This window comes from Antennarius striatus, chromosome 2 (genome assembly GCF_040054535.1).
Source record: "Antennarius striatus isolate MH-2024 chromosome 2, ASM4005453v1, whole genome shotgun sequence".
NCBI lineage: Eukaryota > Metazoa > Chordata > Actinopteri > Lophiiformes > Antennariidae > Antennarius > Antennarius striatus.
This window is the reverse complement of record NC_090777.1, coordinates 16,051,013-16,077,006: the sequence shown is the minus strand read 5'-3', so window position 1 is coordinate 16,077,006 and position 25,994 is coordinate 16,051,013. Positions and strand designations below refer to the sequence as shown.

Below are 25,994 nucleotides of genomic sequence, written 5' to 3'. Positions count from 1 at the left end.
TTGTTAGTCTGTTTTCTCCATCTTCCATAACACTTGTTTACTTATAGAATGTTGACTTTAAATTGTCAGATTTCACAAGTAGACATTTGAAAGATCAGTGTGATGAGTGTTTAGTATAATTCTACCACATTTTTGATTTAACAGCTAGTTTAGTGCTTTAGTTCTTCAAGCATTAATGACTACTGGGCTGTGATGATGGAGGGTACTCAGAGCTCTCTAGTAGAACTAAACTCACCTGCAACTTTATGCATAATTTCAACACATATAATTAAAGCTGAATTGAAGAAAAGAAAAACAGTATTAGTTTTTTGTTGAGGTATACTTCCAGGGAATAAAACTTTCAGGACTGGAAGCATGTTATCATTGCCGCATCAATGTAAATAATTATTATGTAGGTTGCCATGTACAGGAAATAGACAACTGATTCAAATTACTTCTTTACTGGATTAAAAAAAACCCCAATCAACTCCAGTCAAAGCCTATGTGTAACCATTAGAAGGAAAAATTCTTAACTGCAATGACAATTGAAGCAAAAATGCTTTCCACAACAGAGTATCATGTGAGAGACTACTGGGTTGGTAATGAGTGGAGGAGGTATCAGAAAAGCAGCAGGAAGAAGAGCTGTTTAGCAAAGAGCCACAGCCAAATATGTCCATTCACAAACACACATTTATTTACATGCATGCAACTTCTATTCAAACATGCATACACCCTTAAATACCCACGCTAGCTGACACGGACTGACCTCACTGCCTCCACACACAACACAATACACCTACCACCCACCCAACAGCCATATGAATTTGATTATTGTAGAAAAGGTCAGAGGTAAGATTTAAGCTATCTGTTTACACTCAATCTTTCTACCATCTTTGTTGAGTCTCCTTCCTTTGCTTTTTTGAAGGCAATATTAACAGGATTGCCATGGCAACTCATACAACAGAGTAAACAGAGGATGACAGAGAGACAGAAGCTTCTTTAGGTCACAGATAAGGGTCTCCATTATTTAAAGGATGTGATTAAAACTCATTGAGTTGAGCTTCAAAGCTGAGTGTTCTCGCTAATTAAAAGCTGTTGGTGATTTATGCTAATGAGAACTGACGGTCTTGGCTTTCAGTGACAGTAATTGTTGTAACTGATTAGAAGAGCGATGGTGATTTGGGCTATAGCTCTCACTGAAGGTTTCTTTCTTTCTTGGCATACCAGTAAACTAACTCTCCCATCCTATAATACAATGTATCCCAAATGCTTTGCCGCGGCGCGCTAGTGTGCCGTGAGAGAATGTCTCTATCTAGAAACCAGATTACAGCAGAGACACACAACAATTGAATTTTTTTAGACCAGTTAAGAGAAAGTAGATTATTTCTCTTGGCACACCTGACGTTCTTTCATGGCACACTATCGCGCTGATGATATAATGCATATTACTTACATGGAAATACAGCCAACTTTAAATCTGATCCATTAAATTAACAGGTCTTACACAAAATACATCATTTAACATGATCTACTATGAGATAAAATTCAATTTCCTGTCTAGAAAAAGAGTCAATGCTCATCAAAAATCGTCACTGTGACACATGCGTGTAGAAAATAATTAAATAATTAAATAAAATTAGTATCCCATCTGGGCTGTATTCACACTGAGGTATATTACCCAGTAGAGAACATCTGTCCAGCCCTCCATAGTGATACACTGGAACACGGTGAGCATGGCAAACAAGAAATTGTCGAAGTTGGTGATGCCATTGTTGGGCCCTTGCCAGCCTTCTCTGCAAACTGTACCATTGAGCAGGCAGTGTCGACCGTGGCCTGATATTGCACATGGTGTGGGCTCTTCTTCTGCAAAAGCACCTGTGGTAGGGAGAGAGAAATTAATCTAGTGATCTGCAGTTCTACTGGTTCGTGATGAAGCATGAAGAAAAGATAACACTCAATTAAAACCATTAATCACAAGTCTACTATATTAAATGTTCAGTTTTTGGATGGTCAGTTGCATCCAATGGAACCTTTTACAGTATATCTCATTCTTCTAACTTGGCACCAACATAAGCCCGTGTTTAATTTGTCCATTGGAAGTACTGTAGAAAAGCATAATCTAAGACACACGCTAATCTCTAGATTTACTCAACAATTCCCTGAACAATTTCTGTCTCTAAGTCTCGCTATAGTTCATACACTGGAACTTTTAGGCATGATGTAACGTGCAATGACTAAAATCTGAGGTAGTGTTGAGACACCAGCACACTCCTATTTTGCACACATTCTAGTAACATTGTTTTCTATCATACTGGTTCTGATATTCCTTTTGTTTACAGTTGTCATTAATAATGTAGCAGAAACCCCGAATCTTCTATTGTCTGCACATAGCAGAACCTCAAACAGCACATACACTCTCTGAACCCATTTCAAGAGACAGGTTTATTTACAGAAAGAGATAAACACTCCTATTGACTCTCTCCACTGGAGTTCTGGAGAGGAATTCGACAACTAATGCATTACATAAACAGAAACCATCAAGCAAAACATTTTTTAACTAAGACTAGATACAGCACCATGCTGATCATTTCTACAGAGGGCTTTGCACAGTTGCATTCTTATCTGTGAATGACCCACTAAACATTTCTATAACCAGCTTTAATATAAGTACAAATTTGCTGCATTTTATCATTGTTCCTTTTACTCATAATAAGTTGTGTTATTATTTTTTTCAGGGCCCTTCTTCCATGCACAAAAAAATGAATGTCAGAAATTTAAGATCTTCCTTAAATGCGACTGATTAATCAATGTCCTATATCTGGAGAATTCCTTTTTTCACTCCTTAAGTAGGGTGGTGCCCACATAGTGTACTAATCTTATGTAAGACATATTATTTTGTCATAATTTAGCTTTTAATTTATTTTAGCCTCTTAGTGGATTCAAATGTCTGTTTTTATTATTATTAAACTTTATATATTAATAATGAAGCACATCTAGTTACCCTAGATGTTCTGTCATCTTGTTCTCATTACATAGCGTTTGCTGACTCACATTAGCATGGCCAAAAATGTTTTTTGCTGAAATCTTTCCTCTTTTGAAATACCAGATTTTTGTAGGTGTGCAAATCTATATATCTACCCTTGATTTTCTGAAGACATTCAGGCCCCTCCACCTGCACACATACAGTACCAAGAGCTTTTCTCAGGGCCAACAGAACAGACACTAGTGAGAGGGATTAAAGAGAGCTTCCATGTTGCTCTCATGACCTCTCAACTTAAATCCACAATACTTCTCCTTAAGTCCACAAACAAACAGATCAAGACAAAAAAAAGAGGCAAAGATTAAGTGAAACCAGTGTAAAAGAGAAACAAAGTGACGCTGTATAGAAATTTAGTATGTCCTGTACAAACCTACATCCCTGCTTTATCATCACTTATTTTACAGCATGACTGCAAGTTTTATTCATGCGTTTGTCACAAGAAGAAGAAGATCAACTTTATTAATCCCCTTAAAGAGGAAATTACTCTTTTCACTGTACACATGACATTTTTATGTAACATAGAGGATATATTTGTGCAGGTCCTGAAACACACAACACACAAGGGGCCTGCGAGCGTGCAGTTAGTAAAGATAACACAACAGTACATGGGGAGGTAGAGTGAAGGGCAGCCACTTCTGGTAGCGCCCCAATTGAGAACATATTCAGTATTTTAAATCCACTAGTGTAACCTAACTTCTTGAAAAAACCTGCAACACTGGAAGCACTTCTAGAGTTAAGGTCATGCCTGTTTACATAATATCCAGATATTAGTCATTTAATCACTGGACTTAATCCACCATCTGCTTTGTCCACAGGAGCTGTCTGTCAGCAGCTTGCCACCATTCACATAGAAAATACACATGTCCATTCATTCTCAGGGTTTAAATGCTGCATTTATTATTTTAAATGAGACGTAGACCTCAAAAATCACCCTTGGAAAAAATCTGCTTGTAACTCTCCACACAAGGCTAACGCCCCGAAAAACTTTGACTCACTTTAATACCTTCAAAGGAAATAATAAATGCCACTGCATTGCCATACCTGTTTGTTTCAGATAGCATGTAGCATGCATTTTGCCAATGAAGAGCTCCAGTCCAATGATGGCGTAGATGATGATGACAAAGAGGACCAGCAGAGCAATGTGAAGGAGGGGAACCATGGCTTTAATAATGGAATTTAAAACCACTTGTAAACCTGTAAGCACATACAGAGGCCAAGATCAGAACAGTACAGGTATGGAGAGATATTCAAGCTTATCAAGACTAGCTGCCAGCTAAACATGAAAATCATTCATTCATTTTCTGCCTCTTTATCCGCCATAGCAGGTCACGGGAGCTGGAGCTTATCTCAGCTGGCATTGGGCATGAGGCAGGGGGCACTCCGAGCACAACGCCAGTGCACTGTGGAGCTACACACAAAGACAGAAAACCGTGCACACACACACTCACTCCTAAGGGCAATTTGGGATCGGCCAATCAACCTGAAACGCAAGTGCTTAATAGATAAATTTGATTTGATCTATATATGTATATACATGCTATATATACTGTATATATACTGTATATATATTGTTTGTATATATATATATATATATATATATACACACACACACACACACACACACACACACACACACACACACACTCTTCTTTTCCTTTCAGCTTTTCCCTTCAGGGGTCGCCACAGCGAATCAGTTGCCTCCATCTAACTCTGTCTTCTTCATCCTCTTCTCTCACACCAACTACCTTCATGTCCTCTTTCACTACATCCAAAAACCTCCCCTCGGTCTTCCTCTAGGCCTCCTGCCTGGCAGTTCAAAACTCAGCATCCTCCTACCAATATATTCACTATCTCTCCTCTGGACATGTCCAAACCATCTCAGTCTGGCCTCTCATTTTAGCTGAAACTCTTCTATCACACATCACACCTGACACTTTCCTCCACCCGCACCATCCTGCCTGTACACGCTTCTTCACCTCTTTTCCACACTCTCCATTGCTCTGGACTGTTGACCCTAGGTACTTAAAATCCTCCACCTTCTTGATCTCTTCTCCCTGTAACCTCACTCTTCCACTTGGGTCCCTCTCATTCACACACATGTACTCTGTCTTACTGCGGCTAACCTTCATTCCTCTCCTTTCCAGGACAAACCTCCACCTCTCTAGCTTCTCCTCCACCTGTTCCCTGCTCTCACTGCAGATCACAATGTCATCTGCAAACATCATAGTCCATGGAGATTCCTGTCTAACCTCGTCTATCAGCCTGTCCATCACCATAGTGAACAAGAAGGGGCTCAGAGCGAATCCCTGTTGCAGTCCCACCTCCACTTTGAACTCCTCTGTCACACCTACAGCACACCTCACCACTGTCTTACAGTCCTCATACATGTCCTGCACCGCTCTAATGTACTTCTCTGCCACTTCAGACTTCCTCATACAATACCACAGTTCCTCTCTGGGCACCCTGTCATAAGCTTTCTCCAGATCTACAAAAACACAATGCAGCTCCCTCTGGCCTTCTCTGTACTTCTCTATCACCATCCTCAAAGCAAATATTGCATCTGTAGTACTCTTTTTTTGGCATGAAACCATACTGCTGCTCACAAATACTCACTTCTCCCCTTAGTCTAGCTTCAACTACTCTTTCCCATAACTTCATTGTATGGCTCATCAGCTTTATTCCTCTGTAGTTGCCACAACTCTGCACATCTCCCTTGTTCTTAAAATGGGGCACCAGCACACTTCTCCTCCATTCCTCAGGCATCTTCTCACTATCTAAGATCCTATTGAACAACCCAGTCAGAAACTCTCCTGCCACCTCTCCTAGACACTTCCATACCTCCACAGGTAAATCATCAGGACCGAAGTGCCTTTCCACTCTTCATTCTCTTCAGTGCCCTCCTCACGTCATCCTGACTAATCTTTTCTACTTCCTGGTCCACAACAGTCACCTCTTCTAGTCTTTGTTCTATCTCATTTTCCACGTTCATCAACTCTTCATCAACTCTTCCTCTCTTCATCAACCCATATATACAGTATATATACATGCTATGTGTGTGTACATATTATATATATATATATATACTGTATATATACTGTGTGTGTATATATATATATATATATATATATATATATATATATATATATACACACACACACACACACACATATATACACACACACACACACACACATATACAGGGTACGGAAAGTATTCAGACCGCTTTAAATTTCTCACTCTTTGTTTCATTGCAGCTATTTGCTAAAATCAAAAAAGTTCATTTTATTTCTCAGTAATGTACACTCAGCACCCCATCTTGACAGAAAAAAACAGAAATGTTGAAATTTTCGCAAATTTATTAAAAAAGAAAAACTGAAATATCACATGGTCATAAGTATTCAGACTCAGACTTTGCTCAGTATTGAGTAGAGGCACCCTTTTGATCCAGTACAGCCTTGAGTCTTCTTGGGAATGATGCAACAAGTTTTTCACACCTGGATTTGGGGATCCTCTGCCATTCTTCCTTGCAGATCCTCTCCAGTTCCATCAGGTTGGATGGTGAATGTTGGTGGACATCCATTTTCAGGTCTCTCCAGAGATGCTCAATTGGGTTTAGGTCAGGGCTCTGGCTGGGCCAGTCAAGAATGGTCACAGAGTTGTTCCGAAGCCACTCCTTTGTTATTTTAGCTGTGTGCTTCAGGTCATTGTCTTGTTGGAAGGTGAACCTTCGGCCCAGTCTGAGGTCCTGAGCACTCCGGAAGAGGTTTTCCTCCAGGATATCTCCGTACTTGGCTGCATTCATCTTTCCTTCAATTGCAACCAGTCGTCCTGTCCCTGCAGCTGAAAAACACCCCCATAGCATGATGCTGCCACCACCATGTTTCACCGTTGGGATTGTATTGGGCAGGTGATGAACAGTGCATTGTTTTCTCCACACATACTGCTTAGAATTAATGCCATTAATTAATGAGTCCTTCAGGTGTTTTTTGGCAAACACTATGTGGGCTTTCATGTGTCTTGCACTGAGGAGAGGCTTCCATCGGGCCACTCTGCCATAAAGCCCTGACTGGTGGAGGGCTGCAGTGATAGTTGACTTTGTGGAACTTTCTCCTATCTCCCTACTGCATCTCTGGAGCTCAGCCACAGTGATCTTTGGGTTCTTCTTTACCTCTCTCACCAGGGCTCTTCTCCCACGATTGCTCAGTTTGGCTGGACAGACAGGTCTAGGAAGAGATCTCGTCGTCCCAAACTTCTTCCATTTAAGGATTATGGAGGCCACTGTGCTGTTAGGAACTTTGAGTGCTGCAGCAATTCTTTTGTAACCTTGACCGGATCTGTGCCTTGCCACAATTCTGTCTCTGAGCTCTTTGGGCAGTTCCTTTGACCTCATGATTCTCATTTGCTTTGACATGCATTGTGAGCTGTAAGGTCTTATATAGACAGGTGTGTGCCTTTCCTAATCAAGTCCAAACAGTTTAATTAAACACAGCTGGACTGCAATGAAGGAGTAGAACCATCTCAAGGAGGACCAGAAAAAATGGACAGGATGTGAGTTAAATATGAGTGTCACAGCAAAGGGTCTGAATACTTATGACCATGCGATATTTCAGTTTTTCTTTTTTAATAAATTTGCAAAAATTTCTACATTTCTGTTTTTTTCTGTCAAGATGAGGTGCAGAGTGTACATTACTGAGAAATAAAATGAACTTTTTTTATTTTAGCAAATGGCTGCAATGAAACAAAGAGTGACAAATTCAAAGGGGTCTGAATACTTTCCGTACCCACTGTGTGTGTGTATATATATATATATATATATATATACTGTACATATATATATACATATACTGTGTATATATATATATATATATATATATATATATGTGTGTGTGTGTATATATATATATATATATACACACACACACACACATATATATACAGTATATATATGCTGCATGTATCTGTGTACGTGTGTGTGTGTGTGTGTGTGTGTGTGTGTGTGTGTGTGTGTGTGTGTGTGTGTGTGTGTGTGTGTGTGTGTGTGTGTGTGTGTGTGTACACAGAGTATAAACTGTTTGAAAACACCTCAAAAAAATATGTATTCCATCCAGTGGTTCTTGAGGGGATGTGGACCTTTACCTCATTTGGTATCTTTTTAAAAATTTATATGTTTGAAAAGTATGTGATGTATGTAAACATGTCAATCATCAAACAGTTGACTAACTAATCAAATCATTGTTTTGCATTTCATAAAATTTACAAACCAGATAACATGTTTTTTAGAGCTGACACAATAATAGAAAACCATGTGACCAATCCATTTGTTGAGATGATATTATCTTAACGTCTCAAAGCTTTATAGCATCAACCAAACAGACCAGCCTCTGCGACATCAGCAAACAAGCTGAATGATCAGTTAAATTGAACTGCATATTACTGAAAATGCTGTCTAAGTTCAGTTCAACTTGCTCTTTCTCTGTTGCTATGGCTACTCAAAGTATGCAGACACACTAGGGAAACTTCGGGTCAAGAAAAATGTCTACAGAAAATGGAAAGAATGAAGCAGTATTTCTTCGACGGTAAAAAAAAATTAAGTAGAGTACACTTTTAAACATTTTAGCTAAGTTAATAGTTATTGATGCCAGCCTTGCATTGCCTTTTGACTGTGAGATTTTTTTTTAAAGCTCCTCGTTCAGTATCAGTGTTACTTTACCCAGTGGTGGCAGGAAGCAACAGCACCAAGTCATTATCTGAATAGCTAGTGATTAGGACTGAAGAGAGATGTCACATTTTGATATTACTAAATAAAGGATTTAGACTAGTTAACTCAGAGCTCAGAGTGGCATCCTCTGAGCAGATGACAAGATAAAATGCCATTTCACAGCGAGGTAAATGGTTGTTTTTGACAAAATAAATGTTGTTACTTAATGAAAAAAACATGTGGAAGATAGCAACAACTACATCTACTGTGTTAAAGAACAGTGGCCTGCTAACTAAAACCCCACACTGTGGTGTTGGTGTTTTGGTCAGACTAAATTTACACAATTAAATTATTGTGTGATCCCTGGGTAAATTTGAGTCTTTAATTTTTTTTCAAAAAAGACACCTTCATCTGAAATAACAAAATTACCATATTAATGAAAAGACTAATGTCCAGGATTGTTCATTTATAATCTAGCTGTGATTCAGTTGAGGTTGGTATAGCAGCCATCGGCTGTTAAATGAGACGGTCAGGTCTATGAGGTTTATCCTGCTTATTCAGACAGCTTTTCTAATTCCTATCCTTGCATCATGAAGTGCTACTTCAGTTGCTTAGTAGCACTGACTTATTCGCCGTAAAAGGTGAGTAGCAAAAGCTGGGCTTGACTAAGCCACTGTGGTTCAGTGTAAAAGAATTGAGTAAGCCACAAAAAGCTACATTCTGTGTTGGAAAGAGCGAGAGAAAAAAGAGCGAGAGCAAGAGAAAAAGTTTGTTTTCTTGTGTTATCGCTCAGGGACTTTTGCAAGTCCAAAATATTGTAAATTTTAGCCTTTTTTTCCTAAAAATAAGAACGCCACAGTGGGTACACAGGCTAAGAACCTTGTAGCCACTCTGGAATTTACTTCGCCTATGGCGTATTGGCGATAGGCTAGCTCAAGCTCAGAAAAGTACTAGCATTAATAGATGTGGTATAGTAGTTAAAGTACATTCTATAGTGGCAACACAAATGGAGTCTAACTGTGTGTAGGCAAACACGTATATATATTTATAAATAAAATAATATGATTCCTCTTAATGCATTCATGTTTTCATAAAACCTGTAATGTTACTGTTAGGAAACATAATGTAGAAAATAATGTCTTCATTGATAAAGAGGTGTAGTTTTAAACACAATTGGAACTCATAAGTTGCTTGTCCTCAATTAATGCACAAGTGGTGTTAAATACTTAACTTCTATGATACTTTCTTGGTTTTAATCAATAACAATGAAAAGTTCAGAATCAGCTTTAATGTTACAGAATGTTCATTTAGGGTGGTGTAAAGCTGTACCTCCATGATCATCACAGGTGAGCCTCAAGCCTGTGTGGATGGGTGTGCACACTCGACTGGACTGACAGTAATGCTTTATGGCTTTACTGAACACTTATTTAGACCATTTTTCCCATTATTTTACATACATTGTGATGTAACTTGATTTACATAATTTAATTTAATTTAATAATTTCAAGCATCTGAAATCTTGATTAAATGTGTGTATGATTTTATGCACATGATTTACACTTGTTACAGATGCTCATGATTAGATATACTCCATTCTAAAGGATGGTGCCAATGAAACTCATCAAACTCATTAGTGGAAGAAGTGAACAAGCCAATTCCCTTTTTTCTGAGTGACATTGGTCTTATACCTACTAAGTTAACTGGTTAACTGAACACGTTTCAGCAAGTGGAGTTGGAATAATGTCCACTGACTTATAGGTATCATAGATGCATTTGTACAAAACACAAATCTGAACAGATGCAGCAGATCAGATTTCAGCCTTGTAAGATTCTTGAATGCATTTATTCCTGGATTCTTTGAGATTGCATAAGAGTCCCCCAACACTCTAAAAGGCCTAAACAGCTAGAATAATTCAACACTTATTAATTTATGCAGGACTTTTCTATCACTTGAGAGCTCTGTGCAAACTCACTGGGAACTCCAGAAACAAGGCGAAGAGGTCGGAGTACGCGAAAGGCTCGAAGGGCTTTGACATCAAAACCCCCAGGTTTGCCTCCAGACTGGCCGCCCGAATCAGCATCTTTGGTTATCATTTCCAAAACCACACTGAACAACCTGACAAAAGCAAGAGGAAAAGTGGGTGTGGAGAGGGAAGAAGAAAGAGTGAGGGGAGTGAAAAGTGATAAGAGAAAAGAGAAAAAGCAAAGAATACAATCATATATCCCTTTCGTACTCGAACCTGTGGGCTCATATCAAGTTTTGGGTTCACCCTTTATGTCTGGGATTATTTGCCTTCAGATTTACACACATTATCACAGTTTATATTGAAGTCCTACTGAGGCCAGGTGTTCTGTAGATAACCCATCTCTCTAAATGTGCATTGTGTTTGTACATGCATGTATATTGTGTGTCTGTTTGTGTATCCATGTGTACATATGCTGGGACATTACTGTTATGCTGCTACCCGACATGATGGTCATCTACGCAAACGATATAAAGCTAAATGTTAGGTTAAGAGGCTTGTTCCATGCATAAATGTATGCTTGAACATCTAAGAACATGAGGGAAAGAACAAGTGACAATGTGTATGGTGTAATTAACACATCCAAAGAACATTTTGTGTTTGTGTATTTCTGCCTACGACAGTGTGGAGTTGTACATATATACACAATTATGTAATGTACTTCCTATAAGCTCACCCCACTATGACGATGACAAAGTCCAGCATGTTCCAGCCATTTCTTACGTAGGAGTTTTGGTGCATAACCAGGCCGTAGGCAATAATCTTCAGAAATGTCTCTATTGTGAAAATGATCAGGAAGGCATATTCTACTGTTTCCTGTATGGAGGGAAAGGTACCAAGACAAGCAGGAGAGGAGAGGAGTCAGAAAACAGAAGGAATTGGAAACAATATTCTTGTTGTTACTTATTGCAGTACTTACAAAAAAGATGAAATCTGAAATTAAATGAAATCAATGTGTTCCTGCAATGTATAATGGGAATTGGGACACAGAATTTCTATTTATATAGATATACTAGATTTGAATCACACATCACTTCTATATGACTCAGATATAATGCAGTAGGCAAAAAATGGATTGTATGTAAGCAGTGTAAAATACAATCCACCATGCAAAAACAACTTACATGGGAATAAAATCACAAAATTTAAAGTGGGTGTTGTGGTATTCCAGTACAGTACTATGCATAGATGTTAAACACAACATTCAAACCTGAAATATTGATAATGAAACAATAACACAATTATGGCATAACAATATTATTTCAGTGCAGATTTTAGGTCACTGCGATCATTTATTTATAGGTATATTGTTACCTTTCACCACCACCCCCCATAAATGTATAATACATTTACCAGAAGAGAAAAAAAACACATACAAAGTTAATACAAATCAAACTGGTGCCATTTCCTCTTAAAACTCCTATATATGTCACAATGAAATAATAATTATTATTTTAGGCCATAATAATCAGGAAAAGGAAATCTACACACTGGGTGTGAATCCATGCACCCCACAAACTAAATTTGTGTTTATCTGTGCGTAGATTTATTATTACACCCTTCATATAGGTAATAAAACAATATCTAATAGCAAGAACAGCAGTGACAGTGAAGTAATTAACACAGTTTAAGTAATGATGAAAACAGAAGAGGGACAAAAAGGAAGATAAATGATGAATTTATCAAATCAGAAATCTACATGTGAGGAAGGAAGCCGATTTCACAAGTGGGCGGAATAAGTAAGTATATGTGTCATGTCCCATTTTCTGAGTAGGCGTCTTAATATGTCATGAATAATGACACTGGTTTCGTCCAGGCTTCCGAGAGTTGAGATCGAGGGATAAAATCTCTTAATGAGCATATTTGAATTTGAAGATCAAAATCACACAATTACATGAAGATGATAGATGGTATTCCAGGGTATGTATTCATGGTTGAGATCTTTTGGGTATGAATGATTATCCGTGGGTTTTCTGGACATACAGAGACACATTTTTTATGCACATCCACCTCACTAGAAGCTCACTTTGAACCCTTGAATTTCACTAAAACAATGAGGAAAAGACAACAGACATCAACACACACACACACACACACACACACACACACACACACACACACACACACACACACACACACACACACACACACACACACACACACAGACAGCTGACAATATTCTGTATAGGTCATGTTTTAAGTAGTGTTTTTGTATTTGAGTGATTGGTAATTGGTAGTTCACATGTGTATATATGTGAACTATATATATAGTTCTCTCTCTCTCTCTCTGTCTCTCTCTCTCTCTCTCTCTCTCTCTATATATATATATATATATATATATATATATATATAAATATATATACAGTATATGTTATATAATATGATTATGTGTGTGTATATATATATATATATATATATATATATATATATACACACACACATACAGAGAGAGAGAGAGAGAGAGAGGTAACACTATTTCAGTACACAAAGAATTTTTAGGGTGGAAGAACAAATTTGAGAACTGGACAAGGTCAAAAACAAAAGTCCTCTTTTGTTATTAAGAATAAATAGTACTTAAACGTAAAAAGTTAAAGCTCATTTCATTGTTTCTATCCAGGATCCGGGTGAAAATATGTAAGGCTGACATTTCAGTTGTAATAAGGGTGGAGAACACCTGTTTGAATTCATGGTTTAGCCTCATCAACATGATAATGATGTATTCTGGTGGTCATCATATCACGGTACAAATAAGTATGTGGTTTGAAATAAAAGAATGAGAAAGGAATGAACACACATTAACCTCAGCTCGTTGTCATTTGCCTTCCTACACCAAAAAAAAGAATTCAAAAATAAATGCACTTCTAAACCTACGCATTGGTCCCTATGTCCGGGCATTCAGGTTAACAAATCATACATGAATAAATACACAACACAAAATTCAAACTTAAATATATCAGTATGACCACCGCTGTTTGTACTGAAACACCAAAGCCATGAACACTTAAGCAGAAATACAGATTTCAGTGACAAAAACCCCCCCCCTGCCTTCTCAAAAATGAAAACTGTCCTGTCATGCTGTATGTCCTGCTGCATCAACTACATGTTTCCATGGTAACAAGGTTTCTTGTAATAGAAACAGGTCCATGAATATGGACATTTCAACAAACATCTATTTATTGAGCTTACACATTATTTAACTTTCTCACTCCCACTTTTCCTCCATCGCAAACACCTCACATCTCACATTTCTCTCTCTGGTATCTCCTTTATCTCTTCCACACACAAAAGCTTTTCTTTTATTTTGCTTCAGTCTGTCCTGTCTGTCTCCTAAAAATGCAAAAGGTTAGCAGTCAGCACATTTTAAGGCTCATTAAGCTAAGCACTTCTCTTGTTGGTTTAAAGGACACAAACACATCGACTGCACATGGATACGACACACACAGACACATTTATGTACACTGAAAGACAAAAACACTCATCTTGATACCCACACACACATGCAGAAAGACCTGCAGTAGCTCACACAATTCTGAAAGGCACCAAGCCAACAAGACAGTTTCACACAGGGATTATAAACACTCTTAGTAAAGGCACCTTAGACACCGCAAGGTTTGGACGTGTAGACAGCTCACCATAAAATCACCAAAACAAGGCCACGTTTTTGTTTCAGCATGTTTCATCTCCATGATTTTATATCATACCATTCAAGCTTAGCAATTTATATCTTGTCACAGGCAGACATACTTTCATTTATTTACATTAAGAATAAAAATTCGTTTAGGAGGGGTCAAGTTTAACCTTAAGTCAAGTATCACTTATATTTTTGCTAATTTACAAATGATGTGGCTTTTAATGGTTTCTCTGCATGATTAGTCTCCTTGGGGATTTTAAAATTGCAGTCTGTGTGTGCATGGTTCAGGTCTAAGATCAAAACGTTATATTAGAAGGTAGCAGTCATTAACTAAAGTGCTTTTATTGGTATAATTCTATGTGTTAGTCAATGGAGGGAAGATGCAGAAAAGACTTTTGGAAGAAAATTAATCTGCTTTCCTTAGCAAATAAAATAATTATTGGACTGCTGAACTGTTGTTCAGGAAAGCTTAAAAAACCACAACTTTAATCAGCAGTTTTATAAAATATTCTTGGTTCTATTTTATGGATCTAAGCCAAATATACAGAATCATTAATATGGTTATTTTTATACATGAGCAGATGCTACAGATGAACATCTCAGATGCAGAGAAAATACTACATTTTTTATGGTGTTTTTTGTTCAACTACTAATTGTGTAAGCTGAGTAGCGTACGCTTACAGTAGCTGGGTGATGACCCATTGAGGTTAACAAGCAGTATGACTCAGAGCTGCTTTACACTAATAAGAGCCGTCAAAGTACAAAAATACACAGCTGCCTGCATCAGGTTTAACATTCTTGTTTCATCCTCCTGCTGTTTGCATATCTCTGAAATGTCTGCTTCACTGCTGAGTGTGTGTGTGTGTGTGTGTGTGTGTGTGTGTGTGTGTGTGTGTGTGTGTGTGTGTGTGTGTGTGTGTGTGTGTGTGTGTGTGTGTGTGTGTGTGTGTGTGTGTGTGTGTGTGTGTGTGTGTGTAATTGCAGAACAATGGGAAAAAACAGCACATGTTCTTATATACAGAATTAACATACATGAAGCGGACTGACACACTTGTCAGATGCCCAAAATCAACTGAGAAAGAAAAAGTGTAACGATAATTATCATCATAAAAAAGCAGAACAGGACTACTTAATTAAGACTCTTCATTATGAAGAGTCATTCAAAATTTCTGAATCCAGAATCTTTGACCTTGCCATCAGCGGACCCTGTCCTAAACAGTTTTCCTTGGGTTTTCTCAAATGTAACACAAAACAGTCCTCAGCCACCTGATAAAACATAAAATTAAAAATTCAAACAAAATCTAAGCAGGTGGGTCTGCATGTGAAATCTTGAGAACTAAACTCTCTGCAGCTGCTTCACATTAAAAGCTTCCAGTGAAAGGGGTGGATTATGGGGTAAGGATTAAACTGTAATCTGTGGGTAGCTCATCCTGAGTTTACTTTAGCTTTTGCTGCACAAACACGGCACATTTCAACTCTTTTAATATAAATATAGACAAATGCTTGTCTTAACAGGTAAATAAAAATGAATAAATAAGATAATTTAAATGGTTCAATTATTTCAATCATCCTCTTAACCACTTCTTTTTTGAAGGTAATGTGTGGGTTGCTTGAGCCTGTCCAACCAATTCATGGTCGAGAGGCGGGGGACACTCTGGGCGTGACGCCGGTGCACCGCAGAGCCACATGAAAGACAAACAACCACTCAGGCACATCCACACGGAAACTTTGGAACCAATTCACCTGAAGTGTATGTTTATGAGTACCCGGAGAGAAGCCGTGCAGATACGGGGAGATCATTCCATCTCTGCACAGAATGGGACTCAAACCCAGAACCATCTTGCTGTGAGGCAACAGCACTATGGCGCCACTGTGCCGCCCTGATTTTAATCACATTTTCAAATAAATAATGTTTCAGTTCTCAATTAAACATGGGAGACATTTAGGTTTAGGTTTAGAAGCTTCTAACAGTCCACACAGTGAGATTTTATGTACAGAAAAATACATCCTTAACTCCCATCTCCATGGTGACAATGAGACAACAGTAAGTGAGCTACAGGCTTAAAGCCATTTCTGTGTCAGACTTAGAGGTGAGTTGAGTGCTTATAAGGAGGTGGAGGAACAAGAAGAGTTACCCCAAACCCCGTCCACCCTTTTCTCCAGAAGACATCCAGTTCTTAAAGCCAGGGGATGTGGGAATGTGCTCCTACTGTTAAGAGTTAGAGCTGTTTAATTTCCCACAAAGATCAATGAATCCACTAAAGTTGTGTAGTAGCCTCGTGAGGACAACTGTGCTAGTCCGTTGTGTTAATCCCCCTCTGTGCTTATAGTACAGCTATGATAGGGATAACGTTGCCATGGAAATCAGGCTTGTTTCACATGTGGGCAGAGAATGAGAGTTGAAGTTCGGATACTCACAACTGTTGCCTCCAGTACAGCAAATGACCTCATTTAAATGTGTTTTTACTAATGTGCTTCTCTAAAAACAATTGCAGATTATTGAAGAAGCGTCTAGTGGAATACTGTACTGTATATTTGAACTTTTATGATATTTTATCTGGCCTATGCATCCAGAAAACATTGGACAGTACATAAGAAGTGAATGTGGAGTGTGTTTTACTTTTGAATTTAAATATACAGCTTCGATCCATTCTTTTTTTCAACATACTATATAACATAAAGTACACAAACACAAAGTTCTTAATCTCAACAGCTAAATTAAATTGTTCATATGTTTGTGTTATTTTTATAAGCCCTGAAGGCATAAACACATTTAGGGATGTGTTAACCTGGCCTGATAAGGTCTTATAGTTTTTGAGTAATGCTCAGCCAACCCCAGTTCAACATACAATAAAAAGATGCTGCAATGATCACTAAATCCATGATTTTCAACTATAATTTTAATTAAAGCTAGCTAATTTAGTGAAGGTGTCAGGATTATGTGCATTTGTCCTCCTTCCCTTCACTCTTACCCTTCCTGTGTTGTTGCCCAACCAGCCACCCAATTACATAAACACACAACACAGACTAAATGAAGCAGTTTAATTGATTTAAGGAGGAGCGGTGCATCCTGTAATCTCCTAAAATCCCCATTTTGGGAGCTGGACAAGACATTTAAAATTCTACAGCCAAGAGAGCTCTCAGTCTCTGCACAGAGAAAGAACAAAATGACCTAGATGATGTTTTCAGACACACATGGACCATGGAAAATATTTTCAATCAAGTTCATGTTTAAAAATAGTGCTGTAAATATGAAGAGATTTGGGTTGTAACGCATAGTTGTTAAGCTTTTCATTTTGGTTATCATAAATAACCACAAACATCTCCTATTTTTACAAAATGTTATAAAAATATTTTATCAATTATGGATTTCAGGGAAGAGACTAGTCACAGCACTGTTCCCAAATTCATTGGTGCCTACAGTATACAAGCCCAATGAAAACTGGGCTTGGAAAGTGTTGTCATGCCGTGCCAGGATAACCCTCCACAGAGTAATCTGCTGTGTGTGTGTGTGTGCGTGTGTGTGTGTGTGTGTGTGTGTGTGTGTGTGTGTGTGTGTGTGTGTGTGTGTGTGTGTGTGTGTGTGTGTGTGTGTGTGTGTGTGTGTATGTGTGTGTGACATGCAGCATAGTACAGTCTGAATGAATCAAATGTATTCTAATACAAGCTTACTTATGCATATTCAGGACCGACTGTCAACAGTTTGAAATTTTCTACTGGTTTTAAAGCATTTTTCTATTACTATTATCATTTTGTGTTAAAGGCTGAGTGTGGAAAAAGGGGCCAATTAAAAAACAAACACCAATCATGAATAAAATTGACACCTAATTTAATAAAGTAGACTGTTTAAAAAATGAAAACAAATGATAACAGGTATAATTTAGCCATTAGCTGAATCCAAAATTGTTTCATTAGTCCTCCATAGCAAAATATACAAAAATAAAGCACACTACACACACAATTATGGAGGAACCACTAAAAAACGTATTATTAACCTAAAGACATAAGAGTGATGTATAGTCATCTGAAGTCCTGAACCTGCATAACAGGACATTGCATATATATTATCGTTACATTGAAGGCAAAAATAATATAGAAAAAAACAGTATGGTAAGGACAGCATCTGTGTTTCCATTCTTGTGTTGACATTATCCATGTTATTGTAATAGTCATAGTGACATCAGTATGGACTCACAAGCATGGACGTGTACACATGTGTAAACATGTAAAACAATGTCATCAAAAGGCAGAATGGTTTCAGTACAGTGATGGATATGCTTTTTTTTTCAGACGACTATGTTCCACTATGTTCCACATTAAACTCGTCACTGTGTAGACCAATACATTACATGTTTTGTGTGTGTGTGTGTGTGTGTGTGTGTGTGTGTGTGCACATGCACCCATGTGTGTGCCGCCATCATGCCTGACCTACCTAAAGCTGCCCCACACACAAACTCCCTGCCATAACTGATGATAACACAAGCTGACATAAAGCTCAATGCTCTGTGTCTGTATGTGTGTGTGTGTGTGTGTGTGTGTGTGCGTGCGTGTGTGTGTTTGTTTGTTTGTGTGTGTGTATGTGTGTCTTTCTGTGTGCATTTTTGTTATGTCTTTGTTTTTGATTTTCCTCCAGTTGTTTGTAAGTAAAATTTAAAAGTAAAAGAGACATGCAAATTTCCCTATGAAACTTGTATGAATCTTTATTGGTGAGCTTTTGTCATGAATGGAGATCAAACCAAGATGCTGTTTGGACAACAGTATAATTCCGTTATGGCTCAAGGGCTGCATTCCCAACCGGCATCAGCGGCTTCCTGACGGTATGTGCGGACAGGGATAAACTGAGAGAAGGGGGCGTACATCTGCTGTTCAACAACCACTGGTTCAACCCTTGTCATGTCACAGTAAGGAGCAGATATGACCCTAATACAACTTTTGGCCATCTCAATAAAACCTGTTTATATCCTGAGAGAATTCACCACGATGGGCGCCATTGATGTTGACGTTCCAATGGCAGCTGATGCCAATGCAGCGTGTGATATCATACAGGCTACGATCGCTAGGCAACAGGCTAAACACTCAGAGACTCTCATAATGGTCTCACGAGACTTCAACACCTTGCCCACTTTCCTTCACTATGTGAGCTGCTCAGCAGAGGGAAATAAGACTCTGAACCTTTCATATGGAAATTTAGGAAATGCACATGAATTTTCTGTGCTTCCCCCAATCAGTGACTCTGATTACAACCTGGTCTGCTTTTGTCCCACATACAGCGAACTGTTAAGAGACTGCCTGTGGACCTCAGAACTGTGAAGTACTAGTCCAAGGAAACTGGAATGCAGAGTCATTCAGCGCTTACCTTCAAAATAGTGTTTGCCAAACCAGAAGAAGAAGGCCTTCAGGGATGGTGACAGAGAAAAGGCCACGTCTCCACAGAGGGAGTTGAGGACGAGGATTAGGGAGGGGAAACAAGCCACAAGGATAAACTGGAGCAGCATATCCAGCAAAAGTGGTCACAAAAGTCTGGTTTGGACACGATCACAGGCCTGGAGCAGAACAGAGGACCACAACTCGAGGGAAGCCATGACTTCAATCAGACAACTGACATTTTTAAACATCTGTTCAACCTGAGTTGAACTAAAGAGGATTCCCACTCTGTGGAAAACATCCTGCCTGGTTCTTGACAACCCCCCCACCCCCCACCCCCCCCACCCCCCACACCCCCGAAAAAAAGAAAAGAAAGAGAAACCCCACATCCTCCACTGCTGGAGAATTGTGGACTGGTGCAACCACAAACAAAATCTGCATTTCGTTGCTTTGTACCTGTGATATATGGAATGACAATAAAGTTGAATCTAATCTAATCTGCAGCTGAATATCACAAAGTCTACGGAGATGGTTGTGGATTTTAGAAGGGAGAGGTTCAAGCTGGCCCCTGTCACCTGGGGGGGAGAAACCTGGGGGTAGAACTGGGCATTAAACTGGACTAGACCACACATGCCCACAGAACAGGATTAACAAACTGCTTAGGAAGGTCGCCCCAACAGAGGAAATAAACTGGACAGAGTTCAGCAGGTGGCAGCAGGGAGAATCATTTCCAAACTAAAGACAATCATGGACAATCCCACAATTCCCTGAGGGATCAGGGTAGTGATGAACTCTGAACTTTGATCTCAATACAGCCTTTTCAGCAAGATTGTTCTATGTAAATCTGTACTTTAATTTGTACTCAATATTTGTATAAATGTGTAGGCCAATGCAAAGATGTGAAACAAATGTGACACTAAATGTTATGTTGGGTTGAGAGATGAATCGACAACGTACTAAAATGACACGAGGTAAAAACGGGTTAAATTACATTATTTTACAGATCACACTAATATTTCAGGGAGATGCTGATCATCTTGAAAAGATTATCCAGTTATGACTTACACTGACTGGATATTAGATTATTACATTAAGCAGAGTAATCTCATTACATCTAGTGAGCAAGGTAGAAAAACACAAACCTCTTGATGATACTCATTTTGGGGAAATTACTGAAAATATATACAAATATATTTCTCTTTGTCAACTGCAAAAAAATTCAATAACACTGATAGTATTTGGTGCAAATTTTTAAAAAACACAGAGAACATATAACAAAGAGAAAAATGTCATAACTCATACCGATGATAAAAATGAAACAGGAAATGTGGTTTTTCCCTTGAAACTAAATATAATAACCCAATAGGAAGAAGAAGAAAGAAATCAGCTTTATTTGTATGCTGTAGTGTTATTGTTTATCACACATTTATATATGCATGTATTTATATATATATATATATATATATATATATATATATATATATATATATATATATATATATATATATATACACACACACACACACACACACACACATATATACTGTATATATACATACTGTATATATACATACTGTATATATACATACTGTATATATACTGTATATATACGTATATATACGTATATATACACACACACAAACACTCACACACACACACACACACACACACACAGCCTGTAAGCATGCAGATGATTAGAGGTAGTGGCGGGCAGCCCATTTGTGGTTTGCTGCAATGAGCATAAGTTGTGTCTTTAAATCTAACATAACATCTCTGCGACTGTGATGGTTGATTGAGGGTTACACTCACTTTCAAGTTTTATATTTGCTAGATGGGATCTGTCTTAACCTCAACGCCGTTAGGGAACGGTTATGACTTTGAGAAACATCATCTTATCATCTCTTTGTAAAAAAACAACAACCATGTGTTTGTGAATGGCCACATGTAGGTGAATTAGGCAGAAACACGACCAATCAACTCCTATTAGCCTGTGTTCACTTCGCCTTAATAAGATAAATAAGGGCCAGTGGTGGAGGATGTGCTGCTCATCGCTTCCGAACACAACCACAGGCCGAGCAACATGAGAACAGATATTATTCTCATTTAGAGACTAATGTGGTTTGTTTGAATCTACTGCATGTGTTGTTATAGCTATGTAACACTCATCTGAGTCCATGTTCTCTGAAAACCAAGTGCACAAAGCTAGGCAGGATTATCATGCCCCTTACGTGTTGACATCACGTCATTTGACAGCTGACATGTAACTTAGGATAGGATCCAGAAACCAAGAATGACAGAATCATCGGAGAATTGACAATGAAAAAGTCTCTGGTCCTACAATTTCACCCAATCAAAACGTTTTCAAAGATGTGGTGAGATTGATGCCTCATCCCGATGCCTTTTGTTAAATTCTCACAGGAGAGGGAGCAGCCAAAGAAGGAAGACTGTCAATAACCCTCCTTTATCAGAGAGCACACAGGAGGAGAAGCTATAAGATATGATTCCTATTGTCAGCCTCCCGCCTCTCTTGTACAGCATGTCCGCTTCCCTCATGTCTCCCTCTTTTGGCTTTTCTATTCCTGCCTGCTTCCTCGTTCACTTTCTCTCTGTCTGATCCAGTGATTCTCTCTCCACATCTCTCTCATGCCCAGATGCAGAGGAATGTCCAGTAATATTATGTTTGAAAGATAGCCGGGAATACAAAAGCTGAGAAGAAAACTGTAATGTCTACTTTCCAATTAAACTGGCAAGTCTTGTCTGACCTCCCATTAATGAAGAGGAGCTCAGTCTGAGACGTTCACCGATGTCCATAGCTTAAATTTAATCCAGCAACAACATAATCAAAACATGTCAGCTTCACTGATCACTTGATCTTTCCAGGTTGACAGAAGACTTCTGTACGACCAAACAGCAGAAAACATTCTTTTTCTCCTATGGGAACAATATAAAATCTAAATGCAAATATTCAGAAATTAAGTTCAAACAACTTGATCACCAAAAATATGATGGTCCCTCATTTTCAAGCTTGAAATCAGAAGGGAGTTGTTAAAATTTGACATCCGTAGTGCTGATATCACTCCAGTTCTCTCCAGTGTTTCCATTTCTTTAATTTGACTTAAAATATGAAAATGTAAACTACTCTCTTTACTATAGGTAGCAACTTTGTAAACTGTGACTGAATATTTGACAATTATTAATCATAACAATACATTTTACGCAGTCCAAAAATATGCCATGTAAATGAACTCTGAATTGCCAGAATGCTTGTTGGTATATGACTGGTTGGTCAGTTAACTCTATAGAGCTGGCAGTGTTTCCTACCACTCTCTTATTTTTAGTTTGGAATCACATTAGTATTGTAGTTAGTTTGACATTTATTCAAGAAAAACACAACATTTTACTGATGGTAGCTTCCTTTAGGTTCTAGATCAGCAACACTTGAAGACACGAGACACCAAACCAAACAAGGCAGTCAGAGACTGCAAAATCCTGCAACACCCTTGAATTCAACATTTTACCCTGACCTACACATTTTTGTGCCTCTGGCTTCCTGAAAATGTTGCTTTTTGTTTTGTGATTATATCTCATCAGGTTTCAGAGATGTGTACCTAAAAAGATATACAGTGGGCCGTCGTTCCTCGCGGTTAATGCATTCCAGGAGCCACACGCAATTAACAAATTCCGCAGCAGAGCGTCACACTATTTATGTTATTATTTACGGTAATTTAAACATTTATGAACCCTACTCACACTAATATTAAACCACCTTCTATCTGTATTACCTTTTCCCACACTCTGTTTGGGATCAACTGTTTAAAGCACTTTTGTGTCTTACTCACTTACGCACTTTTACGTTCCAGACTCACAGAACTGAATGCACTTCCGGGTGCCGTCAGCCAATAGGATGCGCATACAGTATCATGTGACTGCCTACCAAAAATCCTCGATGAGTACAAAAGTTGACATTTTACCCTCACCCAGTTTTCTTAAGGTCAAGGTCATCATCTCATTTTCATCCCCTTTGCCGCTCAAGTAATGTGATTTTTGTTTCATCTTTCTATCTGGAACGGTTGTGAAGATATTTGGTGGACGTACGGACGAACGAACACGGGATGTAATCAGTTTCAGCTATCGTTCTGATCACCATCAAAAGCTAAAGAATTGTGATTTGGTGCATAGAACCTTTTGAGTTATCTTGCTAAGAAATTGACAAAAGAAAACAACAAATGCTAGCCAAAACATGACAGCCTTCGTGGGGATTAAAAGAAAAAAAAAAAAGGAATGCCACAAACACCACAACTGTGTTTTTTTCCATGTTCATTTTTATCCTCAAGTTCAGTGGCACCACCAAACAGTGTTTATGGATGGTGTTACAGCTGAATTCAAGGAGTTCTCTTTGTTCTTGTCAGTGAAGCCTTTTTTTTAAAATGGGTTTATTCCTAGTCAGCATCCAGAAACCAAAACAGCGGATGTGGTTAAAAACCGCAGCATTTGTCTTAGATGACCACGGAAAGCTATCCTGCAATTTAAATTGTCAATAACAACAATGCTGATCGACACATTAATTCAATGATCAGTTGAATGGCTTTAAATATGTTAATACCAGATAAACAGCGGGTCTCAGCAAGCAGATTCAAACAAAACACCAAGAAAGAAACACTTCATTATGATTTACTTCTTTGAATTAGTCTTCCTTGAATTATATTTCTCTCCTCATCATTTATTATTGCCCCATCCTCCTTGCCCCTCTCTCTAGAGGCCCTCATCAAAAATATTAATCTCTTGTCCTCCTAGCTCAAATTCCTAGTCTTCTGTTTCTCCTCACAGTCTGCCTCTCATCTCGTCTCCATCCTTACTCTCTCCTGTTGAGAGCCTTCTCCTCAAATAATACACAAATCTCCATGGTCACAGCTGTCATGGCAGCAGGCAGGTCTGTATGTAAAATGAGATAAAGGAGAAACACAATGAATATGAAGATGTGGCTCATTAAAATACATACACACATACATAAAAAGCGATTATAATCACTTTTATAGTGTTGAACAGTGAGACCAATGACAGAAGCTTCAACTCACAAAACACGTTTTGACAGCTAACAGCAGCAACAATCAACATGTCAACACTTTGTGTTGTTGATTGTGGTAAGAATAAAAATATAAAAGTGTGTGTAATTTTTTTAAAAATTAATTAATACTACTTAATTTATAATTAGAATGAGTTGTTTTAGGTTGTTTTTTACATTGATACTGAGTGTCACAGCTGTAGTTTTCAAAGCTTTAATAAAAAATGACAGTCTGGGAATGAAATACATATTTATCTATTAATACTGAAAATATTGTTGTTGTTGTTGTTGTTGTTGTTGTTGTTGTTGTTGTTGTTGTTGTTGTTGTTGTTGTTGTTGTTGTTGTTGTTGTTGTTGTTGTTGTTGTTGTTGTTGTTGTTGTTGTTGCTGCTGCTGTTGTTGTTGGTTTTAAATGCTGTTGTTGTCGTTGTACGCTTAGGTCCAGAAACAGGCTTCGTGAGCATAAGCCCCGCCCCCCGCAAATACAGGCTGAGGAGATGTGCATGAATGCAAACTCTTTAAATGCATGTATGCGTAACACATTGAAAAATTTAGAGTAATATTAAATAATAAATCAGATAAATATGAACTTCTTGACGCACTCTTATTAGTACATCAGGTACCACACTTCTGCATCACAATGTTGAATCCTGGATTGGCCTCCAGATGAAATTTACAATTTCAGCATTAAATGTGAAAGTCTGCTTGAGTGTGTGTGTGTGTGTGTGTGTGTGTGTGTGTGTGTGTGTGTGTGTGTGTGTGTGTTTGTGTGTGTGTGTGTGTGTGTGTGTGTGTGTGTGTGTGTGTGTGTGTGTGTGTGTGTGTGTGTGTCCGGACATTTGGGTGCTCAGCAGCCAATCTGCCAATCTGACATCTGGAAACCTCTCTATCCTGAGCCTGAAGCCGGTAAAGCCCCTGGGCGTGATTTAAAAAATATAACACTTGCATAACACCATGCCTAGACTTGTCAGTGTGTGTATGTGTGTGTGTGTGTGTGTGTGTGTGTGTGTGTGTGTGTGTGTGTGTGTGTGTGTGTGTGTGTGTGTGTGTGTGTGTGTGTGTGTGTGTGTGTGTGTGTGTGTGTGTGTGTGTGTGTGTGTGTGTGTGTTGTTCCTCTCCTCCATATCAGGTGTTAAAGATAGACAGCAAATACACTGTAAAATTCATGCAAATACAAACACAAATTTTAGCTTATA

The 25,994-nt window shown here is 38.4% G+C and overlaps 1 protein-coding gene across 12 annotated transcripts in view; it reads right to left on the bottom strand.

The window, feature by feature from the left end:
- cacna1db (calcium channel, voltage-dependent, L type, alpha 1D subunit, b) overlaps positions 1-25,994 on the bottom strand; it is a 75,071-nt gene that overhangs the window by 37,864 nt on the left and 11,213 nt on the right. For 11 of the 12 annotated variants that reach the window (XM_068334372.1, XM_068334416.1, XM_068334452.1 and 8 more), the window contains exons 4-7: positions 11,418-11,557; positions 10,691-10,833; positions 4,061-4,213; positions 1,658-1,854 (exon numbers count right to left, since the gene is read on the bottom strand). In XM_068334372.1, coding sequence (XP_068190473.1) covers positions 1,658-1,854; positions 4,061-4,213; positions 10,691-10,833; positions 11,418-11,557 — 633 coding nt within the window. The remainder of the gene's footprint in view (positions 1-1,657; positions 1,855-4,060; positions 4,214-10,690; positions 10,834-11,417; positions 11,558-25,994) is intronic. The other variant, XM_068334462.1, reaches the window with a different exon arrangement.